Source organism: Diplotaxodon limnothrissa, linkage group LG17 (genome assembly GCF_057381915.1).
Source record: "Diplotaxodon limnothrissa isolate DT_005_m linkage group LG17, D_limnothrissa_male_GT1.1, whole genome shotgun sequence".
NCBI lineage: Eukaryota > Metazoa > Chordata > Actinopteri > Cichliformes > Cichlidae > Diplotaxodon > Diplotaxodon limnothrissa.
Window position 1 is genome coordinate 28,382,770 of NC_140612.1, and position 16,646 is coordinate 28,399,415.

The 16,646-nt window shown below is 40.2% G+C and overlaps 1 protein-coding gene across 1 annotated transcript in view; it reads right to left on the reverse strand.

Annotated features, from left to right (window-relative positions):
• The window catches only part of apaf1 (apoptotic peptidase activating factor 1), a 44,742-nt gene that overhangs the window by 11,572 nt on the left and 16,524 nt on the right, over positions 1 to 16,646 (reverse strand). Inside the window, exons 22-26 of the mRNA XM_085375447.1 lie at positions 15,337 to 15,462; positions 13,779 to 13,910; positions 13,563 to 13,688; positions 10,870 to 10,995; positions 9,115 to 9,261 (exon numbers count right to left, since the gene is read on the reverse strand). Coding sequence (XP_085231573.1) covers positions 9,115 to 9,261; positions 10,870 to 10,995; positions 13,563 to 13,688; positions 13,779 to 13,910; positions 15,337 to 15,462 — 657 coding nt within the window. The remainder of the gene's footprint in view (positions 1 to 9,114; positions 9,262 to 10,869; positions 10,996 to 13,562; positions 13,689 to 13,778; positions 13,911 to 15,336; positions 15,463 to 16,646) is intronic.

Here is a 16,646-nt window from a genome sequence, read left to right on the forward strand (position 1 = left end):
CGTCGCAGCACTTTTGCAAATATGTGATGTCTTGTAAACAGAGCAGATATTCGACATTTACACAACTACATTCACGCCTCAAAATATCTTAAAAGTTTATTTTGAAGAACCAGAAAGAGTAATATTACAACTAAGTAGCTGCCGCCATTGTTGGAATTCAACTTTTGCGAGATCCCGCAAAACTTTTGCGAGATCCCGAGTTTGTTTTGCGAGATCTCGCAAAAGTTCATCGTAATTTTTTTTTCCTCCCATGTCCCTTGTGGGGCTCTGTAGAAAGTTATGTCTTTAAGAGATAGAAAAATGTATCTGGCTCATCAGTTGATCCATGTGCTGTTCACTAAAGCATTATCAGAAATGTTCTCAGTGGCTGTGAGAAATCATTTTTAAATAATGGAAATCATAAGAAAATTGCCAAATTGTAAAAGAAGTAGACTGAAAAATCAGAGACAAGAGGTCTGATGGAGTGATGAATCCAAATTTCCAATTTTTGGATAAAACAGTTGGGATATGTATGGAGAAGTTCAGGACAACAGTAAGAGTCTACATCATCTGTAAAACACGGTAGAGGTGCTTTCATGGTTTGGAGCTGCATTTGTTGAGGATTTTGTCAAACATTGTGAAATTTTGAAAACAAAAAAGTGCAGTCAAATTTTGATCCACAATGCAATACCATCTGGAGTCCAAAGGCATCCATGTTAATAAGTGATTCTAAATTGGAAGCAGCTGTGGATCTGAGTGTGTGGAGGTCTGTCCTGTAATGGAGTGGCGTCCCCATACTCTATAATGGCTAGGATAGAGGCTCACTAAATCACTTGGTGACACGTGAATTCTAAAATATTCAACATTTTGAAACACACCGCCCCCTTTTTCTTATGTCCAATCAAAAAAAAATAAAAATAAATAAATATCACATATGCAACAAGTATTATTTATGCAGAAGAAGAAAAAAGACTTTACACAACAGGATCTAGAGACAGAAGAATGAATAGTTGTAATGACTAATGTTTAGCCTTGAGAGAAAGCATTAAGATCGGCTTTGCCGGTGAGGAAACATGAGACACATTTACTCATGGCTTAGTCAACCTCATTATACGAGAGTCTTGACTGCTCGATACCTCACCCATCCCCCGGGAGAGGTGAATGCAGTTACTCTGGACAGTTCTTTTTGCTCAGACCTACGCAACTTGCTGCTATGCTATCAACTGTCTCTTGAGGGAAGGTCAGCGCAACCTTCACTCCTTCATTTCATCTAGTCTCCCCGCCCTCCTACCTCACTTTGAGTCTTGCTTGGAGTGATGACTGGCTCTAACAATTCACTGGCCGCCAAGGAGTTGTTAGGACGCTTAATAATGTTGGCTTGAGCTGATGAAACAGCAAAGAGACGGATTTTGATATGATGGATGAAAGCTAAAAAGGCACACTGATAACCACAGTGTGTGATTGTATTAAAAAAAAAATCTAACGACAACTGAAGGAAGGTGTAAAACAGAGATAACAGAAACAGGATGAACAGGTCTTCTGGGAACCCAAGAAAAATAGGGACTGGAAGCAAGGGGAGTCCAAGAAAGTAAAAAGGTGAAATTGTGTTTCTCCCTTTTTCCTCCATCACACGTTCGCCTGATAAGTGATGGCTGACAACAGAAGTAGCAGGGGAGAACCATCACCTGAAATACTCGTATCCATCTGGGCTTACACCTTTTAGAAGTGTATGTATATATGTATGCTTGTGTGCGATTTAGTATGTGTTTGGCAATTCTGTGCTGCTATTGCCCTGTTCTAGTGAAGACTATGTTAATTTAAGGTGGAATTTAGTTAGTTAATCAAAGTTAGTTGGTACAATCACCGCCCAATAATGCAAAAAAAAAATCACATTCAATGAGTTTTCAATGCAGTCTCGATGCTGAAGGTTATTTTCTCACATTAGTAGCCTTTTTTACAGAACTCTTACTTCCTATCATTTCCTGGTACAAAGAGGATGAACAGTAGCAAAGTGGTTGGTCAGATGACATACCTGTGCAGGTAGAGAGATGGTTGGGAGAGAGGACTCTTGGAGATTGGGTGAACAAGGGTGATGGAAAGAGCTACAGTAACTACGGGGGATATAGCTGAACTGCCATATCATGAAGATATGGAAAAGAACTGTTGAAGCTGGGCAGGAACAGAATAGGAAGATCAGAGAAGATTCATAGATGTAGTGAAGGAAGACATGCAGAGGGTTGGTGTGGCAGAAGAGGAAACGAAGGATGGGATGTGACAGAAGCGGATAATCTGATGCGGCAACCCCTAAATGGAGTAGCTGAAATAGGAAGAAGACTTCTCATTAGGGCTTGCTAGATTATCCAACAAGTTTCTTGGATTCTAATTTTAAAACAAGTCTGATCCAACTGATGCAAGATGATCAACCAAACAGGATTCAGATCCCTGCTAACGACATGGCTCCTAAGCCTGGTTTATGACAGGTCGCTTAGTAACACAGAACAAACCTGAAGCCTGGGTTAAACTCTGTTGAGGATATGGACACGCAAAGCTGGGGACCCAACAGCCTAGTATTCATTTGGGTTATACTTCTTTGAAGTTCACTGCCCAGGTGCATGCGTAGCTGGTGACTGTCATTTAAACTCACCGTCCAATAAGCTGACTCATTGATGCAGAAAGTATAAAATCTCCTAAAGAGTACCCACAGTTACTGATTAGGGCTCAATACTATAGGACAGGTCTTTTTCTTTTGAGTCAGTATTTACAAAGAGACACTTGAGTGCTTTTGTTTTGTTTGTAACATAATGGTGTGAATTATTCTGGGCTGGTGGGGGTGCGTGTGTGTTCTTGCAGTCAGGATGAGCCTTTTCACACCTGCTGCCTCCCTGTTGGACCATGGCACTGTGACGGATTGTCTCATCGCCGTTTGCAGAGTTTGTGTGTTCGTGTGTGTATCAAGGCCAGGTGTGAGACAGGTACAGCATTTCCTGGCAGGACCCAGAACAGAAGAGAGAGATGATGGGAGTCACTGTAGAATGTAACGGCCTCTCTCTGAGGGCTGGACCACGCCACTACATCAAATCCTGACACACACACACACACACACACCCCAAACAATTCCTGAAGGCGTTTGTTTTGTAAGAAATACAAGCAATTTAATGTGTTTTTTTTCCTCTTTTTTTTTTAAGAGAAAAAGAAACACTGGTGACAAGGAGCACGAGAAGTTTAATTAAACACTCTACACCGGCATCTACCCACAACAGGGGACTGGACTAACACATACCCTCACACAATGGCCTGCTGCTTTTAATTACACTCGCATCATTCACCCAAGCATACAGAGAAGCAGGGCGTGATAAAACGCACAGAATGAGAGCAGCACAGACGTGGAAAAACAGCAGCTTGAGAGATGATTAAGGAAGGAGTACTGACAGAGACAAGAAAACACAAAAGCACCAGGACAAACAAGAAAACATCATTCTGCACAGGTGGCCAAGGAGACAAATAGAAGGAGACAAACAATAAGAGCTACAAGGCTCGTGTTGTATCATATCAAGCCATCGTCTAAGAGAGATCCATGGGAGATGTCACCCGCTGTCACTGCTCTGGCTCTTATCCGGCCAGCAACATCATCATTCTGCTAGCATCAACACACCGAGTCACACCGTGGAAGGGCTTCTCATGTTTACAGCTGTGATCAGAGAGGATCTGATAGCTGAAAACTCTCCACTGAATCACATCGCGATAAGGAAAACATTCTCGGGTGTGCTCCGCTTTGCTTACTATGACAGCTGTCTTCCAAAACGCTGTCGCACAAATGAAACGTGGTTCGGTCTTAGCAGTGTTATCACCTGCTGTGTTTAATCCGTTTAAACTGAACTTTGGTTCGTTTGTTCAGATAGGAACTGAGTAATCGCACTTGGGTGTGGACCAAAACAACCGGACCAAGACCCTTTGAAGGAGGTGATCTCATTGCAGATCCAAACAAACTCCAGTGCGGTTTGTTTATGGTGTGAACGTGAGCCGATCTCGATCCGAATCAACTACCAGGTGTACGTTGTAAGTTTGAGCTATAAAACCTCCAATACTCACGTATGCTTTGTATTCTGGCATGTGGCAAGGTACTATAGATGTGCAAGGGTCTGTAGGAGCTAGCTACTACCTGTGAAATGAACCTAAATTCTCCAGTAGTCCAGAACGCACTTTCTTCCTGTACTTACTACATTATAATCTATGAAATAACTGCAGAATTAACAAAAACAGTGATTAAAGGGTTCATTTTGGTTTATATCAAACCTAATCTAAATTGTTCTTATGCTAATACTACTTCCAAATATTGCCCCCAAGATACATTTGCTGCAGTCTTTAAATTTTGGTTTGCTGTTTCTCTGCATAAACACATTGGTTTAGATCTGTCGTGTAGCATTACGAGTCAGTGGAGTTTCGAGCTCTGTAATGCTATTTATATGTGCTGATTATTATTCAAATTCGTAAACAATAAAGACTGCGATCACATCCTGATTCTGGATCAGATTTTTTTCTAGCCAAGTTAATCAAATTGGTCGATTCCTGACACCAAACATATTAGGAACGTTTTAAGCATTTTACAGTTGTTTATTGAAACCACGAAGAATGAATTTGTTATTATGGTGAAGGTATAGTTTTACAGTACACTGCATTGTCATTTTCTTTACTCTGTTATCAGGTTTGATGGTTATAAACTCTAATTCTAAATTCTAATTAACAAAAAAACAAGTTACTCAGCCCTCATGCTCCTCAGCTAAGCCTTTATTTAGAGCTTTTGTGGTGTTCAAGCCAGACTTCGATATCAGCCTACATCTATGATCCAAACGCACATCTTACACAATCCCACTGATCCTTCATAATGAAATCTTTCCCTTACACCAGCTGAGGATAAATACAAACCAAATACCCTTATGAGGGCGCTCAAATGATCGCCAGGCCTTTTTCCAAGACTGACAGAAGAATGATTACCACATAAAAAGACTCCATGAATCATTCTCAAATCTGAGAAAATAGTTGAGTGATAGTAAATAGTATCTGGCTTTATATTTATTCATAACTGTCAGATCCAGATGTCAGAAACAGAGGTTTTAAATATCAGCTTACTTACTAATAAGTTTCCATGTAAAATTGAAGACATTTGTTGCAGAATGGGCGAGCGTGGAGACACGCTGACAATAATCGTTAAAACAGATTATTATTGTGCTTTCTCAGTCTGTGGGCTATATTATCTGTCATGAGAGATACTCACTCTGTCAGGGTAATTACTATGACAGACGGGATGGCTTCTCATCGCTGTCCAGCTGACACACTATGTGATTAATCAATCAAAGCCTGAGGCTGAGGGAGGTTCACCCTTTAAGACAGGCAGAGTAATCCATCACCTCTCCTCAAATCCACTCGCTGATCTATCACGTCAACATGCTTCGCTGAAGAAGACAGAGGGTCTATGAAACGGCGTAACAGAGTGATTCGATTCCCAGAATAATTATGACCATCATCCTGATGTGACGCAAGATGAAGCAGATGAGGTCTGCATTAGTGCTGCGGGTAGAGCACCCCTGTTTGTATATGTTTATTAATAAACAAGCAGAAGGGTGTTTTAGTAGACATCTAATGCTTTTCTTAATAATTTTGTCACAGTTTTAAGGGCGACATAAGCAGATTACAGCACATGACTATTAGATTTTCACTGGCAGGTAAGTTTGAGGATGAGATAAAGAAAGAAAAAAGGATTTAAACAAGTTTATTTTGGGGTTTTTTGTTTTGCTTCTCAGGTTTTTAATCTGTTGCTAGCAAACCATGATCACAGGAATATTTTTATTTTGGTGAAAATATAGGAAACGGCTTTGTTGCCAGAATTTTGGTGTGAGACCATTATCATGTCTGTGTACCAACTGTGAAGTTCAGGCTGATAATCAGTTGGCTTAGCTAGATGCTTTTACACTTCTGTCTTTATGTGGATTACACAAATTACACACACACACACACACACACACACACACACATACAAATCTTGGATGATCAAATACATCATGCAAATTTTTGCCAACTGTAGGGGAAAGGAAATGTTTGGTTTAAGAAATATTTAAGTAGTTAAATATGAGTAAGTAGTTGGATAACAGTAAATAGCTATTTATTTGTAAAAATCTATTGAATATTGTTTATATCTATTCATAAATGTATAACAAATGTTCTCTTCCCAGCTTAAAAATAAGTACTTAAAAAAAAAAAAAAAATCACATACACATATTTTAATTAAACTGCCTTTAGCTTAGATAGTGGCGCACATTCACCGTCTATGCACGACTTGTTTTAATATGTATTAATATTTCACTCAGAAACTGTATTTATGAAGAGAGTTGGACTATGAAAATCTTTTCCAGTACACTCCAAAGACTCAAGAGGTTAAGGTCTGGATGCTGTTGTTGCCCATCCTTGTGTGAATATCCAGAACCAGTCAATCTGAGCCGATGAATCCTGGCATTGCTTAATGAAAGACTCATTCCGATCATGGTTTGATGCACATGTCTGCGACTGATCATGACTTGATGTCGAAAACTACCCCAGATGATGAAAACTGCATCTTCAGCTACAAGAAAGGCTACGAGGAAGTGCATCACTTCAGGAGTGTTACAGTTGTTTTTGACATACACAAAGTTGTCCACAATGAATATATACATACCCCCAGATCAGATTGTCCAGTTCTACTGTAACAGCAAGCGGCCAACAATGTGATGGAAAACATTGAAAATAACTCAAAGTCTTTAAAATGCAGGATTTTTTTGGGTTACAGCCTCTATTTACCAGTGATTTGGCTGGAGACTGGGATCCTCTCTCCCAAAGTGCAAGTTGATGGGTTGCCACTTTGAGGGGTATTTACCCACTCTCCACAGCACACAAACAAATGCAAGGAGAAAGAAAGGGACTTTTACAGAGGAACCTATTTTTATTTTATTATTGTTCAGTTGCTGATCTTTACTATAGTGGATACTGCTCGACTCCCATTATTGTGATTTCTTATGTCATGTTTCCAAAAGCTGCAACAGAATAACTCAACATCCAAAAATGGCCCTTATTATCTAAATCCAGAAAAAAATCTAAAGATCATAAATATTCTCATGTATGATGTCATGCTACAATCGTGGTCTTTTGGAACCGCCTGGTGAGGACTTTTATTCTTCGACTACTCTGCACATTCACTTTATACCTCGAGGACACAAAAATACGTCTGAAAGAGCTTTTTTTTTTTTTAAATGTTTATATTCTAAATACCAAAGACTCTTAATTAAAATGAGTACATTCAACGATTATTTCAACTTTTGAAATAATTTCCAAGTTTTATAATCTTGTCAACAGCAATCTGCACCAGATGAGATTATGATGCGTTTTGGCCATCTGTCTATATAAAGCCTGAACAGCAGCACTCTCTGCCTTCGACAGAAACGACTCTGTCGACCCACACATGCAGGTATAAACAAATGCGCACTTGTACACAATCGTGCACACGGCACTACCCCACACACAGTATCAGGAGTAATCCGAGATATAAAGCCTCATGGATCAGAAGTGCTCTCCCTGGAGAATTACATCATTGCTGAACAAATGGCCAATCAGAGCTCAGCTGAGACTGTCCGCTTTGTGACCCCTCTGCTGTAAAGTAAAGGCAATAAGAACGAGACCGTAGACCTAGAACATTCCAGTCACGTCACAAGGAGACACTGATATCTTTCTCTAAGGCATTCTGTGTTTTATGTAAACCTGCAGCATTGCAACAGCTGTCTAGTGAATGCAGAGATGACACATGCTGGCAAGCATCTTTCCATTGATTTTACTGTGATTCTCAATCAGCGTTCATCTACCTACCTACCTTACATTTTTTAAAATAGAGTCATCAAGAAATGTACTCTGCATACATCCATAAACAGCTTTTCAATAAAGAAATATACTCAAGTTTATTAGTAAGTAGGAAGCAGGACAATACCTATGTATACGTCAATACAAGGCAATAAAAACACACATTACACAGAGTGTGTGTGATGTGATTACTACTTAGGGTGATAGTAGGTAAATTACTATCTATCCTTTGTTATTATTTGTGGGGGTTTTCATCACTTAATAAAAGGATTTGTGACCAGCCAACACTGTTAATTTTGTTTCCTTATAAAAGTAAATATTTTGTAGTGTCCTGGCAGCATCGGGGTTGCATACCATGAAAATGAAACACTGCCCCCCTCTCATCCCCCAGAAAAATCACGTAAAAAAAAAAAAACAACAACCCACAATGTAAAAAAATAAAGGTGATTATTCAGCACTCGCCATAAACTGCAATATCTCAAGCTCATGGAGACATTTGTTGCTTATTATCAACCACCTCATTCTCCCTTTATTTCCTGTCATCTTTCCAACTGGTGTTTTAATGAAGACATAAAATGTCCAGTGACTGTATGCCTCTGCTGGCCAGTAGTGCTGAAGTTTAGATCCATGTCTGTGCACATTTATACGACAAATGTAGTAAAGTAAAGGAAACCACAGAGGAAAAATAACAAGTGGGCATCAAAGACCTGTCATTAATTCACCAAGGACTAACAGGATCAAAAATCTCTCCTGCTCACAAATTATGGCATTAAATAATGTCCCACAAAGCAGTTTGGGAATTACATAAGGTCACTGAGAGACTGACTTTTGACCTTTTCAGTTTAAAATGTCATCAGTTTGCAATCTATCCTTTGAAAGGTTGCCAAATTAATAATGATTCTTGAGGTTTAGGCAAAAGTGAGGTCAATTTGACCTTAGAATCTTGACAATCATATATAATAATTTCTTCTTTAGGTTCGAGTGAATGTTTGTGCCAGATCTGAATACATTTCCACAAGGTGTTTAAGAGATTCTGTCACTTGAATGACACTTATTGGCGTATATCTAACAATGTCAGGTGGACGGACAACTCTGAGAACCTTGTCCATGCAGAGGCAGAAGAAAAAACAAGTAAGACGGCATGGATTTGAACAGCTCAATTCAACTTAACTGCATTTCACTCCCTTGAGAACAGACGCACCCATTGCCAGCTGTGAAAACCAAATGGGTTTGAATGTGCAGAATGCATTAGCATACCTTGATGTAACCTCCAGTTGAGACCAGAAGAGAGTTGTCTGGGGAGAAGTGCAGATCTGTTACCCAGCCTCCATGCAGCGAGTCCATGCCATCCTTACCGTCCCGGGAACAAACCTTCAGCAAGGACCCATCCTTGACACTCCAGAGCTGTGGTGCACAGTCACACATTATAAATCATCCAATAAACAAATGTTAGGGCCTATAAACAACTAACACACATTTTACGCTGTCAGTTTTAAATACATGTTTCCTTCTTGTTATGTAATAAAACAGATGTAGTGGCTGGTAGAGTAAAATTGTAGATTCCATTCATTAGATTTAGAGGTAAGCTTCTTTACCTTTAAGTCGCTGTCTTTGAGATACACTTTTTCTCAGGCTGACACAGGAGTACTGACATTATTTCAAGTATTCTCTATTCTCTTTGTGGCATCTTTTTCTAAATCTTTGACGGCTTTAAACTATGTTGTATAGTTTATACTCTCATTAATTTCATTGCTATTCGTACTAAGCCGATCTTTGGCTTCCCCTCAGTATTTTAAGAGCAGCACATGATTGTATATATATGTATGCCAGTGTCAGTAAGAACTTTAGAAGATGACAGTCTGAGGACTGAAACATCTCTAATAAAATATGCACGTATATCTGGGATTATTTGCACTCTCTAGGCCCCCTGCCACTAAGACTTTATGATGTGCATGAATTCTGTTGAAACTGCAATATTAAGGTTTGATGCTATAAGCTTCTCTTGAGCCTAAAAACATGACAAAGGAAACACAGAAGAGTATGAGGATTGCTCTTTATGTGACATTTCTGTGTATAGTTTGAAGTAAAACCATATAATATATAACATACAGTATATAATGAAATGATGAGTCTACTGCAGCTGTTATGCAACTGTTCACATGTCATGTTCATTTGACAGTGACACATCACACATACCGCTATATTTAACACTTTGCATGCTTTTTGTGCTGAATGACTCACATTTGTTTCTATAGAAACCGGGGCGAGATTTCGCTGTAGTTTACGTAATTGAATCTGATGGATTCGGTCATTTCTAAATAATGGAGCTGCTCTGCGCAGAGGCCACTAGAGGGCATTAACCCTTTATTAACCAGATACGGCTTGCTGGCTGAATAGCAGATCTTCTCCTCTACCTCTCACACAGTATGGCTTCATATTTACTTTGGATGTGTGAGTTTCTGTGTACATTGTGTACAAGTGCTTCATTTTCCAAAGCCTTAGAGATCCAATTTGGCAGCCTGAGTCCTCTCCTTCACCTCCCACTGTCAGACGTCTCCTCCTCTTCCTGCTATCTTCATCCCAACTTCTTACACACTCTTCCAGCTCCCACACCCCCTCCTGAGAGGGAGCCCTAGCTCCCCCCTTTCATCTCACCCCTCTTCCGTGCACCGCAGCAATCATGATGCATTAGTAAGCACTTTATCTAAATGAGTGATGAGACGTAATTACAGAGTGATTTCTGGAATAAATGTCGACTGCTATAATTGCATTTTTTGTATGTTCCACAGCAAATTAGGTGGTTTAATGCGTTGTCATATTGGTAACATAGAGCAGGCTAGTGTGTTGACACCGCCATATTACTTTGCATCATCCCTCCCCAACAAAACATTGTGTGGCTCTGTGTATCAGGTTGCTTTACATCAGCAGCAGATGCCTAACTAGTCTCTTTCTAGAACAGCAACCAGAATAAAAGGACTTCAAAACAAAAATTGAGTATTTTTGAAAACACACCCGGATCTCTCCGTTGTCATCTCCCGTTGCAAGGTGTTGGCTGTCCCACGAGAAACGGCAGCTTCTCACACACTCCTGATGGCCGATCAATGTGTTGGCACACTGCCAGGACTCACAGTGCCACAACTAAGAGCAGAATGAAAGAGAAAGAAAAGAAAAACATATAGAATTTTTTTTTTAACTTAACATTCACACTTTCACACACAAGTTTGCGACCAAAGATCATTTAGTCAAGATAGACAAAGGCCTTTACACATCGGACGTGTAAAATCCGTGCAAATGTTTCGTGCATTAAAAATATTTCTTAGACTCAGCTGTCCTTAATGCAGCCGTTTAAACCGACCGTGTAATTTACGTGGCCGACATTTTTTTTTTTTAACCAAGCTCCATTTTTCAGATCCGAATAAACAAAACACAACATTTAGAATGTCGCATTTGGCAACATTTATGCATCAAAATGTGCACTGGTACTGCAAATACAATGTTATGGAAAGTAAATATATGATATGGAAGTAATATAATACTATTTTACCTCGTACTCACAGTTAAAACAATAATTTCCGAGCCGACTGACCCAGTCTATCTCCAAACTGCCACACTGACATCCTGAAATATGTACGAAAGCGGTCGAGATACAGCTTCAGATCCTGGATCAAACCATGAAATTCTCCCTGCTGCTGGCTTCTCCAGACAACTGGATGAAACCAGAATCTCCGTTTCTTCCTTTTCTTGTGTAGAAACATTAGGACCAGCATTGCTTGATACTGACTTCATTCCACAGTGTATTTTCTGGGGACAAATTTTTGGCAAAAACACTACTTGTTCGGTCTGTACATAAAGTAAGTTTAGATCTGAAAATTTCTGAATTTTGTGTCGGTTTTTACGTGAAATATATTCTGCATCAGATCTATGTCGTAACTTACGCTATACTTGAAACCCCATTTTAACCCTATGCTGCAACCTTCTACATAACCTGACGCACACCTACTGACAAATTTAAGTACACGTTGGGTCGATGCATACCACAACAATTTGAATCGCGTGGAAGGTTGCGGTGTAAAGATAAAAGGAGTGTTCAGTTGCAACACAAGTTAGGATGTAGATTTCCTGCAGAAATCTAAATCACAGTTTAAGGGTGCTTTATAGGTGATGAATAAGCTAAAGTGTGTTACATTTGCTATATTTTTTATGTTCAATATAAATCTCTCTGTTCAGAAATGTTTGCCTAGCAATAATCTGTCAGAACAGAATCTGTTGTAAATACTGAAGATTGAACACAGTAATAATGACACAGAAGTTTAATTTCTGTTGCTCAGAAAAATCATCACCCACTGATAGATCTTATGACGGCAAACAATCATGCCAAATGCAGAGCTAATGTTGTTACAATAACATTATCTGTTCATCAGTAATCTTTCCCTCATTGCTACCGTCTCTCATATTTTACTCCCTCCTCCACATCTTTTCTTTTTATACTCCTTCCTTCCTCACTCCACATCCTGCGTTGCACTGAAAATAACACGCCTCATAATTAGACACTTCATTTGGCAGTCGACTAGCTACGTCTGAACACAAAGTTCAATTCATCTGAAGGTCAGGGGAAAAGAAAAGAAAGGAGAAAAAAGGGGGATGGAGAGAAAAAGAGGTGGAGGGAAAGGGACAGACAGAACAGAGCACTTTCCTTTTTTGTGGTGCTCCACAAAGCAAGTCATGGCTGAGCCTTTTGGTTTGACCTCCAGATAGAGGGAAGCCAGGGACTTCAGTGTTTGTGTGTGTTTTTAGCTCCTGCTCGGTCTGGAGAGCAAGCACTATGTCACTGGCTTCTAACCAGCCCCACAACACACACACACACACCTCAATTATGATCTTTGCCAAATCCATAAAACACACATTCTCTCTCACTGCCGTTTACTGACAGAAGCCAGGTTGGCTGACGACCCAATGCCTGTTCTCTACAGTAAGTGTCAACCGAATCCAAATTCCCGTGTGAAACTCGGCGGCAGTGACTCTTGATCACCGGCTTCAACAAACGCCAGACGGAGTCGCTTTGAATAGTTGCTAATGGTGCACACTCAGGGACACCAGTTGTCTGTAAGTGGATAACTGATCGCATATATCTAACACTGAACCCACAGCTGTATTCAGAATCCAAGGAAAGGAAAAGGAATGACACACAAAGATGTGAAAGAGCATGACATCTCAGGATTGTTCAGCTTGTATTACGAAGGTGCAGTTCGCTGCTCTTTGAATGATGAGTAGGGAAAGCGATGATTTAAGAGCTGCTTGCAGAAAACCTCTAGTCCACAGAGTCAGTCAAAGTCAGGCCAAAGTCAGGCGCAGTGGTGTCGGCAAACGGGAACCTGGCAAACGCAATATCCTGACAGGGATGTTAGTTGATTGTGGGCCTGCCAGTCTGCCAGGGTGGTTTGCCAGCTAGACTGGACATGGATGCAGAACGACAGACTGATCTGATGATCTGATGCTAAGTCTCCAAGGCCATTGGGGCATTCTGCTGCATACCAACCTCTAAGGTCTTTTACCAAACTGCTGGAAAAAAAAGTGTTTCTTAAGATATCACCTCTAGCAGTGCATCCATGTGTTTGTGCTGTAAGGAGCCTTGAGAGAAGATGAGTAATATGTCATGTAATATGTGTGTGTGTGTGTGTGTGTGTGAGAGAGAGAGAGCGCTGAACCTTAGCAGTCTTGTCAGTAGAGGTGGTGGCAAAGAAGAATCCGTCTGGCGAGACATGACAGGACAGAATGGTTCCATGATGAGCCTCAATGTCCTGCAGTTTCTCTCCGCTCTCGGTGTCCCACACCTAAGAGTGTGCAAAGAAGAAAAAATTACCATTCGATCTCACACGGCTGTTAAATGTAATATTATAAATGTGCAAGAGCACGAGTTTTACCTTCACAGTACCATCGAAGGACCAGGACAGCAGTCTTGAGTCGTTTGGTGAGTCGGAGAGTAGAGAGAAGCATCTGACTTGCTCCTTATGACCGTGCAGTACTCTACACTTTCCTGACTGCCACTCCCACAACTACGGGGGACAACAGAAAAAAAGTCTTTCAGCCACTTTGTGACAGAGATATCAAAAATCACTTTTCACCCCTTGTTGCCATTTTTGCCTTTCCTATGTATTTAATGAGTAATTTAATCAGTGATGCGTTTCTTAAGTATCTATACATGAAGGAAGAATCAAACTGGTCAAACTCAAGAGAATTAACTGAATTTAAAAAACACATTTCTAACTAACACAACATAGGAAAGTATTTTCAAGCAGTCTTTTCCTCAGTGTAGCGCCCCATAAAATTAAGTGGATAAATCCATCTTTACAACATAATATCATAGTACTTAATTGATTTACTTTCCTTTCCCCTTCCTTTTAAATGTGCTCACTAAATGCTGATGAATCTGTTAAGTTAGAAATCTGGACCTGTGCATGAGTCTACAGAGTGTTTTATGTGAGCAGAGAGTTACAGGAAATGAGCTGAAACAGGAGTCCAACTGAGCTCAAAGACGGAGGGCAGGACAGAGAGAAGCATCCAGATAATCCTATCAATCATGGCCTTGTGTGCAAGGTGCTGCCTTTCCACCCCCCGCAAAGAATCTGTCATTGGTGTGAAGGTTAAAACTTTTCATTAACTAAGATCAGTGTCACTAAATCGGCATACATTTAAACACAGATATCCATCTTCTTGTGAGCACATATCAAACTGCATAAATCTCAGTTTCTTTTTGAATAAGTGGGGATTGTTTGAGAGTGCTGAGAACAGTGCAGAGAGTAGCTGTATGAATATGGAATTAGATGCTGTGCTGTCAGTGAGGGAAGGAAGTGCTGCAGTGGACAGGTCTGTCGGCAAAGGGAATAGACGAAGAAGAGGGAGATGAGAGGAAAGGGGAAATGAGCAGCAGAGCATGAACGTTGGGAGTTGACAGAGCATAACGGCCTGAACAATACACACATACTCACACACTGCACAACAATAACACATAACAGATAGCTGCACGCGGTCAACACATGAGCAAGACGGAGATAAAGAGCTACCGAGAGCGGCACAGCCCGAGGCAAAGAAAGAGAAAAGGAAGGAGAGGACACAAAAAAAGAGGGATGAAGAATGGAGAGGTGCAGAGGCCGACAGAGAAGTTGGTAGAGTGTAACAGGTAGGGGAAAGTGAAAACACCACAGGGACCTGAAATATTGTGAGGTTAAAAGATTGAGCATGGAAGGCATTTTTACTCAAGGTGAGGAATGGGAATGGGGAAAGAGTAATCGATAGCAGAGAAGAAAAATGGGAAGCAGGTTGGCAGGGGAGGTGAAAGAAACTTGCCATTGATTAGCAGGAAAAGAAAGTGAGGATGGAGAACATACTGATGAATAGGACTAGGAGAAACAGAAATATAAAGCAGACAGACACACAGGATAAAGACAAAAACAAAGCAACCTAGAAAGAGGAGGAACCTACTCTTATGGTGGCGTCCTCAGATGAAGTGATGAGTGTTTGGCCGTTCTGACTGAACTGACAGTGCAGCACAGTCTTAGTGTGCCCCTGCAGAGTGGCCAGAAGCTTCCCAGAGGGCACCTCCAGCACCTGGAAGGAAGAAATAAACATAAATAATCAAGTAAACAGTAAGACCTAATGGTTAATGGCTTGCTCCAAAACGGGTCTAAAGATACACTTATGCAGCAAAAGTGTCTCTGAAGGTTCTCTTTAAAAAAAAAAATCCTGATAGAAAGTCACACTTTAAGGGAGAACTTAAAAGAAGAGATGTAAAGCACCACTGCTGGCTTAACAGTGATAAGCACATCAAAAAGAAAAACCGTGTGTTGTCACTTTTGAGTTCTGAATAAAACTTTGAGACCCTTCACAGAATAGCCAGAGCTGGATTTGAGAGAGAGAGATAAGATTTTGTGAGTGCCCTCTAAAGGTCAACTGGATGGAACATCAAATCCTGGAGGCTTCCAGAGATCCATATTGAGTTTACAGGTAAGTAAACCAATATGAGAAAGGTGTTAGATAATAACTGAAACTGTCATGAAATACAAATGCCAGTCCTTAAGACTTGGACTATTTTCCTCCAGCACCTCTGTGTGGGTGACATTTCTGGGATTCAGTGAAGTGTGAGTGTACTCAGCAGACATTATAAAAAATTGAAATCCATTTATTTCATTTCATTATCTTTTTGGCAATGTCTTAGATACTTCGGTGATGAAAATCTTGTAAAAACAATGACACACATTCATATCAGTCTGCTTTGTGTTTAGTTGTTAGATGTATCAATCAACTGTGATTGAAACGTACAAAATATACAATATTGTGCAAAAGTCTCAAGCCACCTCCAACTTTTATGTATTTTTCTTCCAAGCACCCAGGTGTGTGATTTGTTACTGTGGTCTTAAACAACAGTTCTCTCTCCAGGCTTTGTGAAAGTCCTTCTTTGAACATCGGCTGCTTTTTCACTCATTTTCCAATTACATCTTGTATCTGACCATTTTCAGAGGAATGTTGGTTTTTGCTTGAACACCGACCTATGAATCATTCAAAAATGAAAGAACCCCAACTTAAGAGATGAACCAGTGTTGTGTCTACATATAAACAACATCTTAGCAAAGAACCAAGAGCCAATTTTTACCGATTTCTTTACTTATTCATAGCAAGTATAAGAAAGATGGGCATAAAATTTGTATTTCTGCACTAACGATGTGATTCGCAAAGAAAAGGCAGCCGACATCCAAAGAATGTCTTTCAGGAATCTGCAGAACTTTTCCTGAAGA